Source organism: Camelina sativa, chromosome 13 (assembly GCF_000633955.1).
Source record: "Camelina sativa cultivar DH55 chromosome 13, Cs, whole genome shotgun sequence".
NCBI classification, from domain to species: Eukaryota; Viridiplantae; Streptophyta; class Magnoliopsida; order Brassicales; family Brassicaceae; genus Camelina; species Camelina sativa.
In genome coordinates, this window is record NC_025697.1 from 15,403,555 (window position 1) to 15,423,924 (window position 20,370).

A 20,370-nucleotide genomic window follows, 5' to 3' on the forward strand; every position below is an offset into this window, starting at 1 on the left:
TTTTTTTTTTTTTTTTTTTTTTTTTTTTTGCTTTTATCCAATGCAATCCTGAATTCTATAGTTTCCCATCTAAAAAAAATATAAAATATTTGTTTTACATATAAAATGAAATATTAGTATAAATTATTGTATATCTGTCTTAGTCCATATTAGTAAAATTTAATGTGTAAATAAAAAAATTCATTTAAAATGAAATAACGTAATGTAAAGATGTGCTTAATAATAGTATAATATGTTATATTATCTTCGGAACTTTTATTTATAATATTTTCAAAACGATATTGAACATTTCAACAAATCTATTGCATAGTATATAACCAAACAATAAAACAATTTAACATAATCAAATTATATATATATATATATACATAAATAATTATGTCTGATATGATATGTTTTTTAATATGTATGTTTATATGATAACAACCATTCAATAAATCGAATTGAAAAAAAAAATAACAAAGACCAATACATAATGGGATTACATTACAAATATCTTGTGATATGGATTAAAAAGATGGCAAAAAGAAAGGATCAATTACATAATTGAGGTTTTTTTTTAGATTCTTATGGGTTTAGGACTAATAGTCCAAACTCACATAATTAGGCATTTTAATATTCATAAAAGACAAAAAAATTCTCCTTTTCAGTAGTTTTAATTCCTTGAACACAAAATGGTAAAGCGGACAAGCTGGTGCGTCGTGCTAGAGTTGAGTCGCAACAAATTACCTATATAAACGTTTTTCCTTCCAGTTGGCTCGTTTGAGCTGATGTTGTAACTTTTTGTCAAAAAAAAAAACTAATAGTCCATACTCACAGAATAAAAATGTTTGTTGTTCACCTTTCTTACTTACCATTAAAAGACCTCAAGCCTTTCAAATATGTGTTGCATATCGAAGTCAAGATTCTTCACGTTTAAAAACAATATTCCCTCAATTTTGGTGAATTCATTCAAATGTGAGTATTTTCTGTATTTTTATTTATTTAAATTATGATGTTATTTACAGATAAATTTATTTTTGTAGGTTCTAAATCTTATACCCTCAGTTTGAACCAAAGTAAAATGTTTAATCTGCTAGCAGATGGAATATTTAACTTTGATATTCTATTCTTCGCTTGCCCTTTTTCTTTCACCATCTGGTCCGAGCTCACCCATCAGTTGCTACGCCGTCAGCTCATTCCGGATTGGTCAAGAACCTTAGCTTCATTGTGCTCAAACCGTTACAGCTATAAAGATATGACACTGCTCCGTATGGTTTTCCAAACTACTCTCCACATGGTTTGGAGAGAGAGGAATGGACGGGATCATGGCCAAGGATTTCACACAACAACCGTTTTGGTTGGCCATTACCGACCGTATCACTTCTCTAAAGATACCACCAACATCCAAGCTTCATGGCCTGCAAGTTCGCTGGGACGAGCTGCGACAATGATATGTTCTTAAGCTGTTTCAGTTTTACTTCCTTTGTAAACCTTCGTTCTAGGCTGCTCTGTTTTGGCTGAACTGTTTGAGTCTTCCCCACACAATGTATAGTCACGTTTACTATATATAAATTACAAATTTCATCAAAAAAATGTTTAACTTTGATTAAAATTATTCGTATAAGATTTATAACCAAGAAAATAAATAACAACATAATTTAAAATTTGAGTTAAAGAATACATGCATATTCTTATTCTGGTTATATTACCCGCGAGCTTATCTGATTAACCATGATATCATAATTGATAGTAATACTCTTCTCGAGATTTTTTTTTTTTTTTTAATGTCTTAATCAAAAGTTTAATTGTGATGTAAGTATTAACCACTTAGGTTATATTATTGTTTATGGTACCAGATTATTATTAGTAGGATATTCTTATAAATCTTAACAGAAAATAGAAAAGGTAATTAAATTTACAAAGTAAAATACTTGCAAATGAATAAAAATTAGAAGTTCAACACAAACAATCAACGAAGAAATGGGTTAAAACAAGAAGAATGAGTAGTTAAATAATCTGAAAACAATTCTTTACAAAACATATAACATTTCATTTTGTCTCAATATCTCTCTTGATAATGTTACAAATCAAGATTCTTCTTAGCAGCTACTGATCCCCAACGCTTCGAATACGTTTCTGCAGATGTTCCAAGCTCTCAACCCGACGCATCGAAGCTGTTCTGTTCATCTTGCACCCGATCAAAGCCTTGCTTTTGTTGCCCGAGCTGTCGATCTCTGGCGCGGTCAAATGACTGCTTGTTGTATCTGGAGAAGTTGATGTCTCTGAAGGAAGGGAGACAGTTGTTACAATCTGAGGCATAGTGTGGAACATTGGGTTGAAACCTGTGAGTCTCTTCACTGTCTCCTCAGCCATTTTAACCTTAAAAAAAATATAAACATGTTTTCAACAGTCTTGTATAAGCGTGCTAAGCGGAGTTTCCGTAGAGAGAAGAACAAGGATATTACCTTTGCTCGTAAGGTCTCGATATTGGCTTTCAAAACTCTGTTTTCTACAGCTGCGTCATTGAATGTTTGAGTTACATCAGTGAGACCTTTCATGAGATTTGAATTCTCTACACGCAGCTGTGAAACCTAAAACAGATGGAGATTGTAACAAGTGAGCTAAAGAACGTTTAAGGAGAAAGAATAAGAAGGCGGGCGAGATTAACATACTTGTGTCTCTAGCTCACTCAAGTGTGCTTGCTTTCTTCTTCTGGACCGTCTAGCTGATTCCCTGTTAGAGAGCATCCTGTAACAAACAGATGTTCTAATCAAGATTTTGTCTTCTCAGTGGATGTTTAAAGACAAGAAAATATGTAAATATATTACCTTTTGACGCGTTTGACATTGGTAGGGTTCATATTAGTTTCACCATCAGCTTCTTCTTCATCACCAGAGAGCTCAGATCCACTTGTTATAGCACTGCTCATCATTGGTGAAACTGACAAATGAGAAAAACCATACAGTTTAGTCCGTTAGCATTTTTACAAGAATCTTGAAAACAAACACAACATCTTAAAAAGGTTCCTCATAGAGGTACAAGAATCAACTCACGTCATTGCTTCTAAAACTACATAAAAGCAAACGAGTAACCAAATTCAAAAACCATGAGAGCATAGTAAGTAAAACCTTTGGAAGAACCTAGAGAGCCTTGTTCTGATGTATTGGTTGTATATGCTCCTCCTCCATCGTCAGATCTACCAGAAGTAGTATCCTGAGGTTTGATGAAAGATCCCTATCAAGTTTCAATAATAAACACCACAAAATCACTTCAGAGACAAGATAAGGCTCATATACAACCAACTCAATCCCAAACCATGTGGGTTAATGCTCAAGTGAGTTATCTAAACTCTGAAGATACTAAAAATGAAGCGTGAGCTGTACCCTTTTCATGGCGACAGCAGCACAAGCTAGATTGAGTTTACTCTTCAGAAAAGCTCTGTATTCCTCTGAATCTACCGGAACATTCGGAGGAGAAGAGACTGAAACACCAGACGCCGTAGCTGAAGATTCTCCGGCATTAGCGTCGTCTGCGGCGGCGGAGGATTCTTGTATGAAACGATGGAATGCCCATTCGGAGGCACTGCGATTCATCGCCGTCGTTCCATCCACCGTCGACCGATGATGTTCACCGGAGATTTCTTCGATTGAGAAAACTTTTTCCATATTTTTGTAGTTTGTTGTTTTTTCTTTATTTAGTTTTTTTTTTTTTTTTCTTTCTTTTTTTGGTTTCAACTTCTCCTTTTAGTCCTTAAAGTTTCTTCTTATCCGATTGGGCAGTCTTTTCATTTTAACATATGTTCTTTTCTAATTCTTTTTTCTTTTGTAAAATATTTAATTATCAGGTTATTACACCCAAGCCCCCAACAAGAATATTGTATTCCCATTCACATCTAAACCTTTTGATTTATTATGTTTAAGTCGTATTTGCTCTCTTTTAGTTAAACAAGGTCAACAAAATGACAACTGATTATAACTAAGATTATTGTAAATATAATCTCTTTATCAAAAAATTCACTTCCTTTTGTTTACACATTTAAAAAAAAAAAAAATCATTTCGAATAAAAATATGTCTTCTCGTTTGGAAGCGGATGGCGAGGGGCTTAGCTTTATAAAAACAAATATTGGTAAGTTAATGAAAACAGGAGATTATGAGGAGCTTAAAGTAATATTGTTGATGCTACCACCAAACTACACGTAATAATAATATTGTTTTAGCTTATTGGATAAAATAATAAGTTGTCCAACGCTTTCCGGGTCAAATCCAAGTCAGAATGATGTGGCAAAAGGTATTTTATTCAATAAGAAATTTTTGATTCGTGTCTCTAAAATATTTATAACATCTATACTAGTATTTTTGCAACAGTTTTTGATCAAAATACTTTTTTAGAAACTTTTTACATTTAATATTATTTAATAATTATGTTTATATTCCAAACAAATTTAGTTAATTATATTTACTATCTTTATAACCAAACAAAATTAACATATTTTAAATATTCATATATAATATTCTATAATTAATATATATATTTAGAAAATTTATTTTATATAAAAAAAATTTATTCTCCTATCATTTTTTAATTTTAAATTTTAAATATAGTGAATCATCATATAATACATAAAGTTAATAAAATGTGTATTTTCCTGTATATATTGTGACTAAAGTTTTTTAAAACAAACATATATTACTCAATTAATATAAAAAGTGTGTGTTCAACATACATATATAGTAAATTATAGAATTTTAGAAAGTTTATAGATTGTAACTGATATATCTAAACTTAATAAAATGTTTAAAATTATGAATATTTAAACATATTGAATTTTCAAAATAACACAAACGAGTTATATTACATGGCGGTTATATGACATTACATGATTGAATTGATAATACTAAAAAATAAAATATTATTAATATGACACTTTTAATATTGGTTAAATCTTTATTTTACTATTTTAACAATACCAATATAAAATATGTCGAATCAAACTAATCTAATTAAGATTGTATTAAACAAAAATTGTTGTGCGGTATACCATGAATTATATACTAAATCACTAAAATTAACAAAAGAGGAATACATTAACAAAATTAGTATTAAAATGGTATATTAATTTAAAAATAAAAAAAACTTGCCAAAAAAACTTGCCCCACGATGTACTGCGGATTACAATCTAGTAATATAATATATATATATATATATATAGTATATACAGAATACAGTAGTTCTCATTTCCATTTGGTTTGTATTGTTTTCATTAACTTACTTCATTTCGTGGGTCCATTTTATAATATTTCCATTTTCATTTTATAAACGAGGACAAATTCGAGAGAAACATAATATATAATTTTTTATATGTGAAGTTAGATCAGGGAAATGTACTAAACTTATCAATTTTGGATAAGAATCTCTCAAACGTTCAAGTTGCACATTACTGTGGGTCCTTTTAGTTTTAGGTGCGCCTACAGAATACCGAAATCTTTTCACGGAAAAAAATAACACTTGCAATTGTATGTTTCTCTATCTTTATTGTCGGCCAAAAACAATATTATGGATATAATAAAAGTCTTTGTATTTCATCATCATTTACAAATCGAGATTACGAAATATATAAAGACTACTTAGTTACAAACATGTTTGATCTCCCAAGAATATTGCAGAAGATCTGCATAAGATCTCTAACTAATAATGACCGGTTTTGGTGGAGAGTTTTGAGGACCTAATATTGACCATCGTTCACCTTTCCGCAGTGATATCGTCTGGAAACCGGATGGTTAAACTGGACCTGAATTCGTTGAAAAGCATAATCGATAAACCTTTGGTGAATATGTCAGCAAACTGCAATGAAGAAGGAACATGTAGAACTTTCACCTGACCAAGAGCCACCTTTTCACGTACAAAGTGGAGGTCTATCTCGATATGTTTAGTCCTTTGATGTTGGACTGGATTGTTCGAGAGATAGACTGCACTAATATTGTCGCAATAGACCAATGTTACAGAGCGGATCGGTATATGCATTTCGAGGAGTAGGTTCCTTATCCAACAAGTTTCAGCTACCACATTAGCCACCCCTTTGTATTCTGATTTGGCACTAGAACGTGACACGGTTTGTTGACGTTTTGAAGACCAGGAGATCAAATTTTCGTCGAGATAGACACAATAACCCGATGTAGAACGTCTTGTGTCAGAGCAACCTGCCCAATCAGAGCTGACACTGCCTTTATAAAGTTGAAGTCTGAAACACATATGTTTGCTATGGTGATGAATGATGTATGGAATGATGACTTATGAATGAATGGATAGCAGGGTGTTTCAATTCCCCTTATGCAATTGTAGTATAAGAGGTGTCAATCCAATCTGAGTGTTTGCAAGCAATCAGGATGTGCATACATGTCTAAGTCAAGCCAGATGTAAAGGTTGTTTGTCACTAACAATCCTATGATGAAATGTAAAGTGCAGAAAGTAAAACTACAAGAACTAGGAGCTAAATGCAAATGGAACAGAATGGTTATGACAATTATGAAGCTAAAACAGAAATAGAAACTATGGTAATGCAAGTATTGAACTAATGCAAGGTAAGTAATGAACATGATACTAAATGAATGCAACAGAAATGCAACTTGAATGAAACAGGACAAACACAAATCATAAACACAATTTCTGGGTTGGAACTCGAGCAAGCACTCGATCGAGTGTAGATCGAGTGTAGGGTCGAGCTGGACAAATACGCAAAATAGTGCAACACAAGAAAAACAGAGCAATACCAAAACAAATCAAACAACGATCAAACAACATGATTTAAGCTAAGAAATCAATAAACAAGGAAGGTCTTGAGGAGGGATTCGTGGGCTGGACTAATGATTGAGGTCATCTAACTTGGTCAACAAATCTCAAGCAACTTGAGCTAATCTCNGAAAGTAAAACTACAAGAACTAGGAGCTAAATGCAAATGGAACAGAATGGTTATGACAATTATGAAGCTAAAACAGAAATAGAAATTATGGTAATGCAAGTATTGAACTAATGCAAGGTAAGTAATGAACATGATACTAAATGAATGCAACAGAAATGCAACTTGAATGAAACAGGACAAACACAAATCATAAACACAATTTCTGGGTTGGAACTCGAGCAAGCACTCGATCGAGTGTAGATCGAGTGTAGGGTCGAGCTGGACAAATACGCAAAATAGTGCAACACAAGAAAAACAGAGCAATACCAAAACAAATCAAACAACGATCAAACAACATGATTTAAGCTAAGAAATCAATAAACAAGGAAGGTCTTGAGGAGGGATTCATGGGCTGGACTAATGATTGAGGTCATCTAACTTGGTCAACAAATCTCAAACAACTTGAGCTAATCTCTAGACATATATTTCTAAGACATGTTTAATCCACTCTCATGGCAAGAAACAATCAAACTCATGCATCTCTAGACTTGTTCTCACAAAGTAAAGAATCTACACAAGCAGGCATTAAGCAATATGTCAAAAAATCAAACAAGACTTCTAATCTCTTAGCAAGCCTAATGATAGTCTCTAGATCTAGCCTTATCTATGCTCCTTAGACATTGGTGTGATGCTAAGAGGCTTGAAATCAGATCCTACCCTCTCAGATATAGGATCAGCATTAAGAACATCTAGCCTAGAAGAGATCTACAACAATCAAGCTTGACCAAATCAAACAAACCTCAAACACAACCCAGCCTAACCCATCCTCAAGATCCTAAGCAACTACTCACAAGCACACATAATGAACATCAAAATCATAAACCCAGAAAATACTGAAACTTGCATCATTAGAAAGATAAATCAAAGATCTACAATATTGAAGAAAGAACCAAACTCAAATTCTCAATATTAAGAAAGTTATGAAACCAACAATATTGAAGAATTTAGTCTTTTTCTCCTTTTAAAAGAAGTACAAGATCTAAGAAAATAAAAGTGCAAAAGGAATAATTCTAAAAAAGGTAAAAACTAGGTTTTTGACTCTCTAAAAAGCTGGACTCTTTTGGTGGCTGCAGGTACAAGCCCTTATATAGAAAAAGTAGTGGAAGCCCTAAAAACGCTAAAAAACAAAATAGCCAGGCGGCTTGACCAACTCGATCTGGTGCTCGGTCGAGTGACCGGTCGAGTTGGCTCCTCTTGTGCTCCTCCCACTAGGTCGAGTCCCTCTCAGCACACGGTCGAGTATCTGGTCGAGTGGGCGGTCGAGTGGGGCTCCGGACCTTGGTTCTTCAGCCTTAACTCTCTTGCTTTCTCCTCATGATTGCTTCACTTTTCCTCAGCATTGCTTCCATGCTCCTTAAGCTCCAAAATCACCTGTTTATGCATGAAAAGATGCAAATGCAATGCAACTAAACTCTAATGCAAGAACAGTCCTAAAGCTATGCAATAATGGTCAAAATGGATAGCAAAAGATGCAAAAGATGTGAATATATTAAGGGAAAACAGGGTAAAATATATGAACATCAAAGTCCATGAGTGAGTGTGTCATGAAGATAACATACGATTCGTTTTAACGCTTGAAAGTGAGGAACTCTTGGATCATGCATAAATAGGCATACTTGCTGGACTGCATACGTGATATCAGTCCTAGTAAATGTCATATATTGCAGATCTCTTGCTAAGCTTCGATACTCTGTTGGATTCTGAATCTTTTCTCCACATTCAGCCGTGAGCTTGGAGTTTACATCCACCGGAGTTGCCATTGTCTTACAGTCTTGCATCTTTGCTTCAGCTATGATCGAATTTAAGTAGTGTGATTGAGACAGAAGGATCCAGGCTTTGTTATACTCGGCCTTGACCCCGAGAAAATAGTTTAACCGACCACCATCAGTAATAGGGAACTCGCTCTTTAGTGACTCCGTGATTGCTTCAATGAGTGATTGTTTTGAGGCAGTGAGGATGATGCCGTCGACATATAAGAGGAGGTAAGCCATTTCATTGCCCTGTTTATACACAAAGAGAGAGTTGTCACTCTTGCTCATACTGAACCCAATTTTTGACACAAACCTTTTAAATCTTGCATTCCAAGCTCTTGGAGCTTGTTTGAGGCCGTAGATCACCTTGTTTAACTTGCATACATAATGAGGAGTTTGTTTGTTTACAAAACCTAGAGGTTGATGCATATAGATTGTTTCCTCAAGGTCACCATGCAAGAAAGCATTTTTTACATCAAGTTGCTTAGTTCCCCAGCCTTTTGAGACTACTACATGTAGAGCAGATCGAATGGTTGCAGGTTTAACCACAAGTGCAAATGTTTCAAAAAAACCGACTCCCTCTTCTTGAGTTTTGCCATTAGCTACTAATCTAGCTTTATATCTTGCTAAATTACCATCTACATCAAGTTTATGCTTAAATAGACACATAGAGTTAACAATGTTATCATCTCTAGGTGGAGGTACCAAATTCAAGGTCTTATTCTCAATTTGAGCATCATATTCATCAGTCACTGCTGGGTTCCAGTTAAGGTCTGTTAAGGCTTGTTTGTGTCATTTGGGGAGCGGAGATATGTTGGTGGTAGTAAGAGGAGAGATAGGTTGTTTTGGTTTTCTAGTTCCTGCTTTGCTTCTAGTGGTCATAGGGTGGGAAGGAGCTTGCCGTATCGGAGCTGGGACCACAAGAGGAGGGATAGGTTGAGAAACAATAGGAACAAGCGGAAGTGGAGGAGGTGGTGATTGTTGTTGGATATTTGTTTGGAGAATATCTCTGAACATTGCTGAAGGCTCATCAACCTGCGTTAGAAAATCATAAGCGGTTTGTACTTGAGTTTCCTTGACAGCTGCTGGAAAGGTAGTTTCATCGAATATAACATGCCTAGATATTATTATCTTGTGAGTATTATCTTGTGAGTATTTATATCCAGGCATCTATAACCTCGATGTTGAATTCGATAGCCAAGAAAGATACAAGGAGTGGAGCGAGGAGAAAGTTTGTGTTTTGTGGAATTGTTCAAGTTTGGGTAATACAAACAACCGAATACTTTCAAATGATCATAAGTCGGTGCTTTCTTGAACAGAACATAGAAAGGAGTTTGAAAGTTAATGGAGGAGCTAGGCAAATTGTTCAAGAGGTGAGCAACTGTATGAAGGGCTTCAGCACAGAAAGATGGTGAGAGTTGAGCCTGGAAGAGCAAGGTTCTAATAGTATTGTTGATCGTTCTAATCATCCTTTTAGAGTTCCCATTTTGTTGAGAAGTATAAGGACAAGAAAAACGAACTTGAATACCCTTTGAGTCAAAGTGATGAGAAAAAGAAGCATTTCAGCATTCTCCCCCATTGTCACATTGAAAGGATTTGATGGAAGAATTAAACTGAGTTTTGACATAGGAGGAAAAGTGTAGAAGAAATTTTGTGAATACTTCACTTTTTTGTCTAATAGGATACACCCACAGAAAATGTGAGAAATCATCAAGAAAGATGACATAATAGCTGATAGCTCTCTAATTTACATGTTTTAATCATCTTTTTTTGTCCATATTCTGCATTATATTTACCCTAACCTTAGCATTTTTAGGTCATTTACTGTAGGAATTCACATTTAGGCTATTTAGGGTGTTGCATTCTTGCATTTGCACATTTTGGATGAAAACAGGTGATTTAGAGCCTAAAATGGAGAGAAACAAGGTCAAACCCGAGCATGTACCTGAAGGAGCTATTGAGCAGGAAGAACAGTCTGAACCCCAACCCAATTGAAGGGGATCCAAGGGCAGGAAGAACAATCTGAAGACCTATCCGAGGAGTCACCCGACCTCATCCTCGAGCACCGCCTCGAGAAGACCCTCGGGCAGGACTAGGCAGCTAGGTTTAAAGGGTTTCCATATATAAACCCCCTCTTCTTCCTCTCGCCCTAGCACGCCGCAGATACTCAAACCAGAGAGCGAGAGCTTCTGAGAGAGATCTTGAGCGACTCAAAAACTTTTTCCACTTTGTTAGGATTCATATTTATTTCTTTTTGCATTTTTTGATTCTATACTCTTCTACTTCTACTCTATTTTCAATACAATGCAATTTTCGTTTATCTTTGTCTTTATGTTTTCTGCAATAAGATCTGAGTAGTGAAACAAAGTTTCTAGGGATGGGATAGACAAATATGTGTTCTTGGTCGGTTAGGATGTCTTAGCTCGGTCGTTTATTCTATATAAGTTCCTATATAGACTGATGTTCTTAATTGAAACGACCTGACCCGTTTTTATTTTATTTAAATAATAAATAATAAATATGATAATAATAATAATAATAAATAACTTCAGCTAGTGGTCCCATACCCACTAGCCACCTAACCACAAACACATTCAACGCGGAAATAAAAATATCAATAAATATCCAATCATCCAATAACCATTATTCCAGATATTCCCATAATCCATAATCAAATAACAAAAGGCATAGTACCAGCAACCTGGCAATGTTCTACAGACCCAACTCTAGCAACCTAGCATAATCAGACAACATCCAATCGAGTCCGTAGAACATCCTCCTCTTCATTGCCTTGATTCCACGATCACACTTTGCCTTTACCTGCATGTCAAACATATATTGCAATGCATGAGTATTTTATAAACACTCAGTAAGGCAATTCTCCCATCTACTGGGCTATACACACAAGCAATAGAGATACTCTAACCATCAAACGACAATCAACAAACAAATCAGACTCTGCATCGACCGATACAAGGGTTGCATCGACCGACACCACCTGGGGACAACATCGACCGAAACATGATTTGCATCGACCGATGCAAGCAAAACTTGCATCGACCGAAGCATGCTCGACATCATGCGGAAAACCTAATTGCATCGACCAACGCCTCCACATGGCATCGACCAATGCTCTTAGGTTAAACCGCGCCGTCCTCGCACTTGAATCGACCGACGCACAAAGTGCATCAACCGATGCACATGCCGAGCACCAATTTTCCCCGAAGCTTCTCGTCGGATCTTCGTTTTTGCAACCACAAGACTCGATCCCAAGCCACAAGAAAGCCTCACACGAACCGAAACAACGCTCTAACAAGCCAAACAACACATAAACAAACAGATCAAAGAATCTCTAGCTTAGATAAGCCATGGTCATGCACTTACCTTTGCCACAAAAGATTATGAACCACAAACAAGCAAGAACACGCTCCTAGGAAGCTCCTACAACGATCTCAACTACAGATCTCTACAGAAACGCCTTCAATCTCTCAAAATTCATCAAGAACACTTAGAAGTCTTTTCTCTCTTCTTTCCTCTCTGAAAACGGCTAAAACTCGTCGAATGAGACAAACATACGACTTAAGGGTTTTCCTTTTCCCTTTGCCCAAAATGCAGCGTTTAACTTAAATAAAAAACGCAGAAGACTGAACCTGCATCGACCGATGCTCCTCCAGCATCGACTGATGCACATCCCCAAACCGGGATTTCGGTTTGCGGATGTTACAATTCTCCCCCTCCAATTTAGATTCGTCCTCGAATCTCGAACAACCATCAGTCAAGGACTCCCGTGCAACTGTCTCCACGGTCCGCACTCCTCCGACCGGTCTACGAAAGGTCACCTCTAGGCGATAGACTCACGCTCCTGGCATTATTTGCTCTTGACTTTTGGACTTTCCTTTTCTCATAGGCCTAAACCTTGAGTTTATTGGCTCCTCATCATGCCGAAGCCTACATGCCATAATATTGGCTCCTCATCGGGCCTAAGCCCGCATGGTATAATATATAAAGAAGTCCAATACTCGTCTCTCGAGTTGCCACCCTACAGCGCGCCCCTAGTGGCTTGAGAGTATGATTGGTATATCGACTTCGGGTGACGATCTGGGGGCGCGCTGTAGGGTACTAGGAGAACCAAAGTCCCCCAAGAGTCGCGAGCAACAATTCTGAACACATCTGAGTCCTATCCCTATCCAGGTTTCCTTCCCGTGGCTCGTGTAAGACAACACAATGTCCTACCAACCACATATTTCCTCACTGGAATACCTCATGACCACACAAGGATCATCTCACTGTTCCACGGGCCGCCACAAAGGCCAAACAATTGTCCTAAACAGTACGGCCACCAAGGCCAAACAAATGTCCTAAACAGGACTGCCACCAATGCCACTTCTCCCGAAGGACCGTCAGAAAGACCATCTGTCCCGAAGGACCGTCACAAAAGACCATCTGTCCCGAAGGACCGCCTAAACATGCACTCTGGCTAAACAGCCCACCACAAAGGCCACACAATTGGCTAAACAGCCCACCACAAAGGCCACACAATGGCTAAACAACCCGCCACAAAGGCCACACAATGGCTAAACAACCCGCCACAAAGGCCACACAATGGCTAAACAGCCCACCACAAAGGCCACACACGGCTAAACAGCCCGCCACAAAGGCTTCCCGCCACTAAAAATGGACAAATTCTAACTCACATAAAACTTCCATTTTTAGACTTTCCAATTCTAGAAACTTCCACTTATAGAAACTTCTATTTCAGGAAACTTTCCTCAAACCACCGCCTCACGGGAATTCTGTATCCCGAGCNAACCACATATTTCCTCACTGGAATACCTCATGACCACACAAGGATCATCTCACTGTTCCACGGGCCGCCACAAAGGCCAAACAATTGTCCTAAACAGTACGGCCACCAAGGCCAAACAAATGTCCTAAACAGGACTGCCACCAATGCCACTTCNACCTCATCTTGTTACTTAGTCGCACAACCAAGCGACCAAGTAAACAAGAGAGATGGGCTGGAATACTCCATTCCCGCTCCAGCCATAGACTACAACATGGACCAGGCTAGACAAGTTCAAGTCGTGACCTGCTTCTCGAACCACTTCTTGAACCTTGCCTTCATCCTCGCCTTTGGCTCCCAAGTCTGCTCCTCAACACCATCACAGTCCCAAAGGAATCTCATCAAAAGAATCTTCTTCATCCGAAGTTCCTTGACCCTCCTCTCAAGAACCCTCACTGGTCTCGCCCCGAAGTCATGTTAGGCTGAAGATCCTCAGGAATCATAGCCAACAACTGATCGTCCTCACGGAGACACTTCCGCAACATAGACACATGGAAAACCTTATGGAATGCCCGCATAACATCAAGTAACTCCAGTCTATATGCCACTGGTCCAACTCGCTCAATCACTCTGAACGGACCCATATACCTCAGACTCAACTTGGTTTCAGTCAATGACCTGTTCGGACCCTGCGACCTGTTCGGACCCTGCACTCTATCTTCAATCTGAAACTCAAGATCTCTCCTCTTCCTATCGGCATAACTCCTCTGCCGATCCTGAGCTTCCTTCATGTTCAGCTTGAGAACCTAAATCTTCTCCGAGTTCTACTGAACAAAATCTGCCCCGTACATGCTCCTCTCCCCCACCTGAGTCCAACATAACGGTGCACGACACGGCCTCCCATACAAAGCCTCATAAGGTGCCATCCCTATACTCGCCTGGTAATTGTTGTTGTAAGCAAACTCTACCAAGCTCAGGTGATATGCCCAATGACCACCCCAATCCAACACACACATCCTCAGCAAATCCTCCAATGTCTGGATCGTCCTCTCTGACTGTCTATCTGTCTGGGGATGATACGCTGTACTCATATGCACCTTAGTGTCCATCTCTGCTTGAAATTCCCTCTTGAACCCCGAAGTAAACTTGGAATTCCTATCAGACACAATGCTCGCTAGCACCCCATGCAACCTGACTATCTCCTTCACATACTTCTTAGCTAAGATTGCTGCTCCATCAGTCTTCTTAATGGCCAGAAAATGTGCCGACTTAGTCAAACGGTCCACAATGACCCAAATAGCATCAAACGTCCTGGACAATGGTAAACCTACCACGAAATCCATAGTAATCATATCCCACTTCCACTCTGGAATGGGAAGACTCTTCAGTAATCCACTTGGTACTTGATGCTCAGCCTTCAATAGCTGACACACATCGCACCTCGCAACCCAACTAGCCACGTCCTTCTTCATTCCGACCTAGTGATAGTACCTCTTGAGATCACTGTACATCTTAGTCGCTCTTGGATGAATAGAGAACATGCTCGCATGAGCCACTCTCAGGATCTCCTGCCTCAACTCCTCATCCTTAGGCACATAAATCCGCCCATGCACCAGAATAGTACCATTAGCCGAAACCTGATACTCTGAATCAACATTTTTTTAGGCATTCACCAGCTCCAAATCCTTCTCCTGAGCCAACCGCACTCTGCTCAACAAATCTGCTCTATCAGCTGCAACCAAACCCAACGGCTCCTGAGAAACCGCACACAAGCTGAACGCACTGATCTCCCCTACCAGAGACTCCATATCCTGCTCCTGAGCCGAAGCCACCCGCTTCCGACACAAAGCATCTGCAACCAAGTCAGCCTTACCAGGATGATAGGATATCTCCATATCATAATCCGCCAGCAGCTCCATCCACTGCCTCTGTCTCAAGTTCAGCTCGGGTTGAGTGAATATATACTTCAGGCTCTTATGATCTGTAAACACCTGTACCTTTGCACGATAAAAATAAGATCTCCAAATCTTTAGGGCAAAAACTACAACACCCATCTCCAAGTCATGAGTAGGATAGTTGTCCTCATGCTTCCGAAATCACCTTCCCATGCTGCATAAACACACACCCAGACCAACTCTCGCTGCATCTGTATAAACCATATAGGATTCTCCCTGCTCATGCAAAGCCAACACTGGAGCGGTAGACAACATCTCCTTCAGGCTTGCAAAGCCTTCCTCACACTTTTGTGACCAGACAAAAGGAACATCCTTCCGTGTGAACTTAGTCATAGGACGTGCTCTACTCGCAAACCCCTGCACAAACCTCTATAGTAACCTTCCAACCCCAGAAAACTCCTGATCTCTGTGGCATTCTGCGGTCTAGGCCAATCCCTGATAGCCTGAATCTTCTCCGGATCTATAGAAACCCCATCTGCAAACACAATATGACCCAGAAAACCCATCTCCCGCTGCCAGAAGCTACACTTGCTCAACTTAACAAACAACTTCTGCTCCCGCAGCTTTTCTAGAACTACCCTCAAATGCACTGTATGCTCTTCAGGACTCTTAGAATATACCCGGATGTCGTCGATGAAAATGATGACAGACACATCCAGAAACTCTTGAAACACGCTGTTCATCAATCTCATAAATGCTGCTGGCGCGTTAGTCAACCCAAACGGCATCACCACAAACTCATATGCCCATACCTCGTCCTGAAAGCAGTCTTCCTCACATCTGCCTCATCTATCGGGATTTGATGATTACCCGACGCCAGATCTATCTTGGAGAACCAAGTAGCACATCTCAACTGATCCAACAACTCATCGATCCTCGGAAGAGGGTACTTGTTCTTCCCAGTGACCCGGTTGAGACCCCTGTAATCAATACACAAGCGGAAACTCCCATCCGTCTTCTTAACGAATAACATCGGCGCTCCCCACGGTGATACCCTAGGACGGATGAATCCCTTGCTCAACAAATCCTCTAGCTGCTTCTTCAGCTTTGCCATCTCTGCTGGAGCCATCCTGTAAGGAGCCTTGGATAACGGTGTAGACCCTGGTTCCAGTTCAATCGTAAAAGGATCAGACCGAGAAGGTGGTAATCCCTGCAATGACTGGAACACATCCTCAAACTCCTCCACAACCTGAATACCGCTAACCGTAGACTTCCCCACTGAGTCTGGCATAGATATGGTAACCAGATAAGCCTCACGACCCTTCTCGATCATCTTCCCATCCTGAATGGCCGAGATCACGAGACTCCCCGAAGTCGGTCTAATCCCCTGAAAAACCAACTTACCTCCTGAGTGCTCAAACTCCACTCTACCCTGATGACAATCCAAATGAACCATATGCTGATGCAACCAGTCCATCCCCAAGATAACGTCATACAGCTCCACTGGGCTAATAAGCAAATCTGCAGGCCAAGACTCTCCCGCGATCTGAATGTCAATACCCCTAGCTCGACCAATAACTCTCAGAAACTTGCCTCCAGCAACTCTGACAACTCCCGTACGCTCTCCGGGATCTCCCATAATACCTGCGCTCTCTGCACACTCTGGGGTAATGAAGCTATGAGTAGCTCCAAAGTCAACCATAATGTGGGACTTAAACCCGCCCACCAACAAGGTCCCTATACAAACCTCATGTGTTGAGAATCTAACACTTTATCATAGGACAAAANAGTGACCCGGTTGAGACCCCTGTAATCAATACACAAGCGGAAACTCCCATCCGTCTTCTTAACGAATAACATCGGCGCTCCCCACGGTGATACCCTAGGACGGATGAATCCCTTGCTCAACAAATCCTCTAGCTGCTTCTTCAGCTTTGCCATCTCTGCTGGAGCCATCCTGTAAGGAGCCTTGGATAACGGTGTAGACCCTGGTTCCAGTTCAATCGTAAAAGGATCAGACCGAGAAGGTGGTAATCCCTGCAATGACTGGAACACATCCTCAAACTCCTCCACAACCTGAATACCGCTAACCGTAGACTTCCCCACTGAGTCTGGCATAGATATGGTAACCAGATAAGCCTCACGACCCTTCTCGATCATCTTCCCATCCTGAATGGCCGAGATCACGAGACTCCCCGAAGTCGGTCTAATCCCCTGAAAAACCAACTTACCTCCTGAGTGCTCAAACTCCACTCTACCCTGATGACAATCCAAATGAACCATATGCTGATGCAACCAGTCCATCCCCAAGATAACGTCATACAGCTCCACTGGGCTAATAAGCAAATCTGCAGGCCAAGACTCTCCCGCGATCTGAATGTCAATACCCCTAGCTCGACCAATAACTCTCAGAAACTTGCCTCCAGCAACTCTGACAACTCCCGTACGCTCTCCGGGATCTCCCATAATACCTGCGCTCTCTGCACACTCTGGGGTAATGAAGCTATGAGTAGCTCCAAAGTCAACCATAATGTGGGACTTAAACCCGCCCACCAACAAGGTCCCTATACAAACCTCATGTGTTGAGAATCTAACACTTTATCATAGGACAAAATAAAATCTGAACTTACTAAGAATTCACAGAGACACAGTACCAGAAATANATCCTCAAACTCCTCCACAACCTGAATACCGCTAACCGTAGACTTCCCCACTGAGTCTGGCATAGATATGGTAACCAGATAAGCCTCACGACCCTTCTCGATCATCTTCCCATCCTGAATGGCCGAGATCACGAGACTCCCCGAAGTCGGTCTAATCCCCTGAAAAACCAACTTACCTCCTGAGTGCTCAAACTCCACTCTACCCTGATGACAATCCAAATGAACCATATGCTGATGCAACCAGTCCATCCCCAAGATAACGTCATACAGCTCCACTGGGCTAATAAGCAAATCTGCAGGCCAAGACTCTCCCGCGATCTGAATGTCAATACCCCTAGCTCGACCAATAACTCTCAGAAACTTGCCTCCAGCAACTCTGACAACTCCCGTACGCTCTCCGGGATCTCCCATAATACCTGCGCTCTCTGCACACTCTGGGGTAATGAAGCTATGAGTAGCTCCAAAGTCAACCATAATGTGGGACTTAAACCCGCCCACCAACAAGGTCCCTATACAAACCTCATGTGTTGAGAATCTAACACTTTATCATAGGACAAAATAAAATCTGAACTTACTAAGAATTCACAGAGACACAGTACCAGAAATAATACATGTGATCGCCCCGGCACTGGTTCCACCAGTCTCTGCATTCGTGTACACTCGTGGTGCCTGCTCAATCTGTGTCACCAGCTGCCCTCCCAGCTGCACCTGCTGCAAAGCTGTCACTATTACCGGCTGCAACTTAGGACACAAGGGTCTGATGTGCCCTGGCTCCCTACAATGATAGCATACACGAGCCGCTGTCGACGAAGCACTCCTCTTGGGACAGCTAGCAATCTTGTGATCCTTGCTCCCACACTTGAAGCAACTCGCACCACTCCACGTCTGCGTAGCCTCCCACCTCCTCTTGGTTCCCTGCGCAGGCTTGCCGCCCTTGATAGAACCTCCCTGATGCTGAGCCTTACTAGGCTGAACTGCTGGGCTAGCCGCCACTGACTGTGCCTGGATATCCTTCTCTATCCCTGCTGCAGTCTCGATCAGATCTGCACGCGAAGCATAACTCCGCCCTCTACAGTGAACCCTCAAATCATCATGTAGGGCCCTCAAGAACCTCCTAATCTGAGCCTCCTTAGACTCTATATCTCGACCCCCATACCTCAGAAGTCGACTGAACTCCAAGTCAAGCTCTCGTACTGACCGAGTCCCCTGAACTAGCTGAAGGAACTGCACCTCCAACATATCCAGTGCCTCTCTAGGGAAATACTTGCGGTTGAATTCCAAGACGAAGTCAGCCCAAGACATCTCCCTCTGCATTCTCCTGGCTGCCACAAAACTCCACCACAACTGAGCATCACCAGTCAAATGGTGGACCCCAATGTTCACCCCAAACTCCTCAGGACATCTCAGAGTATGGAAGTTACGTTCCACACTCGTCCTCCACGCATCCGCAGCAGTAGGATCTGTACCTCCCGAAAACCGCTCAGTACCAATACGGCCCATCTTTGTCAGCATGCTGATATAGCAAGAATGAACCCCAACATCCGCAGCCACTGGCTGCCGCTCCCCTGCCACCACTGGTGGAACTACCTGAGCTTGAGCCGGTGCCACTGGCGGAAACTTCGTTATCAACTGTGCCAGCAAACCCGCAAAATCGACACCCGAGACTCCACCCACTAGGACTCCCACACCTGGGGCCCTAACATCACCGGCTACTGGAGCATCAACACCGCCCCCTCCGGCCACACTCATGGAATCCCCCTGGACACCCTGCGACTCGCCAATACTCTCTGCTATCATACTCTGGTCCGCAGCCTCACTAACCTGTTGGACTCTGCCTCTACCACGACCACGACCACGTCCGCGTCCACGACCACGTCCGCGTCCACGACCACGTCCGCGTCCACGACCACGTCCGCGTCCACGACCATGACCACAACCAGAAACAACATCCTCTCTAACCATCTGCACTACCATGAACAGAAGGCTAAGCACACAATTATCATAACACAGAAACATAAAATCACCATGGAATCACATTGTAGGCTCGAAGAGGATGTCCTAGGACTCCATGCCACACACAATTGACTAAATCACATAATAAATCAAGACATGCAATCCCAAATCGTAAGGGCTCTGATACCAAACTGAAACGACCTGACCTGTTTTTTTTTAAAATAATAAATAGTAAATATAATAACAATAATAATAAATAACTTCAGCTAGTGGTCCCATACTCACTAGCCACCTAACCACAAACACATTCAATGTGGAAATAACAATATCAATAAATATTCAATCATCCAATAATCATTATTCCAAATATTCCATAATCCATAATCA

At 40.7% G+C, this 20,370-nt stretch overlaps 1 protein-coding gene across 2 annotated transcripts; it reads right to left on the minus strand.

Moving 5' to 3' along the window:
- On the minus strand, positions 1,880-3,721 carry LOC104736835 (basic leucine zipper 63). 2 transcript variants are annotated; one of them, XM_010456897.2, is made up of 6 exons: positions 3,366-3,719; positions 3,111-3,195; positions 2,811-2,922; positions 2,655-2,730; positions 2,448-2,573; positions 1,880-2,361 (listed from the first exon to the last, which is right to left on the minus strand). In XM_010456897.2, exons 1-6 carry the CDS (start codon positions 3,645-3,647, stop codon positions 2,089-2,091), a joined length of 954 nt encoding a protein of 317 aa, XP_010455199.1. In that variant the 5' UTR covers positions 3,648-3,719; the 3' UTR covers positions 1,880-2,088. The 2 variants fall into 2 exon arrangements, with proteins under 2 accessions (XP_010455199.1, XP_010455198.1); XM_010456896.2 differs by having other exon boundaries at positions 1,897-2,361; positions 3,111-3,216; positions 3,366-3,721.

Coding starts and splice junctions, on each gene's coding strand:
- LOC104736835 (XM_010456896.2), bottom strand. CDS start 3,647: ATGGAAAAAGTTTTCTCAATCGAAGAAATCTCCGGTGAACATCATCGG. Junction 2,923..3,110: donor CTCTCTAGGTTCTTCCAAAG/GTTTTACTTACT, acceptor CTCATTTGTCAG/TTTCACCAATGATGAGCAGT. Junction 2,731..2,810: donor AATGTCAAACGCGTCAAAAG/GTAATATATTTA, acceptor TGTTTGTTACAG/GATGCTCTCTAACAGGGAAT.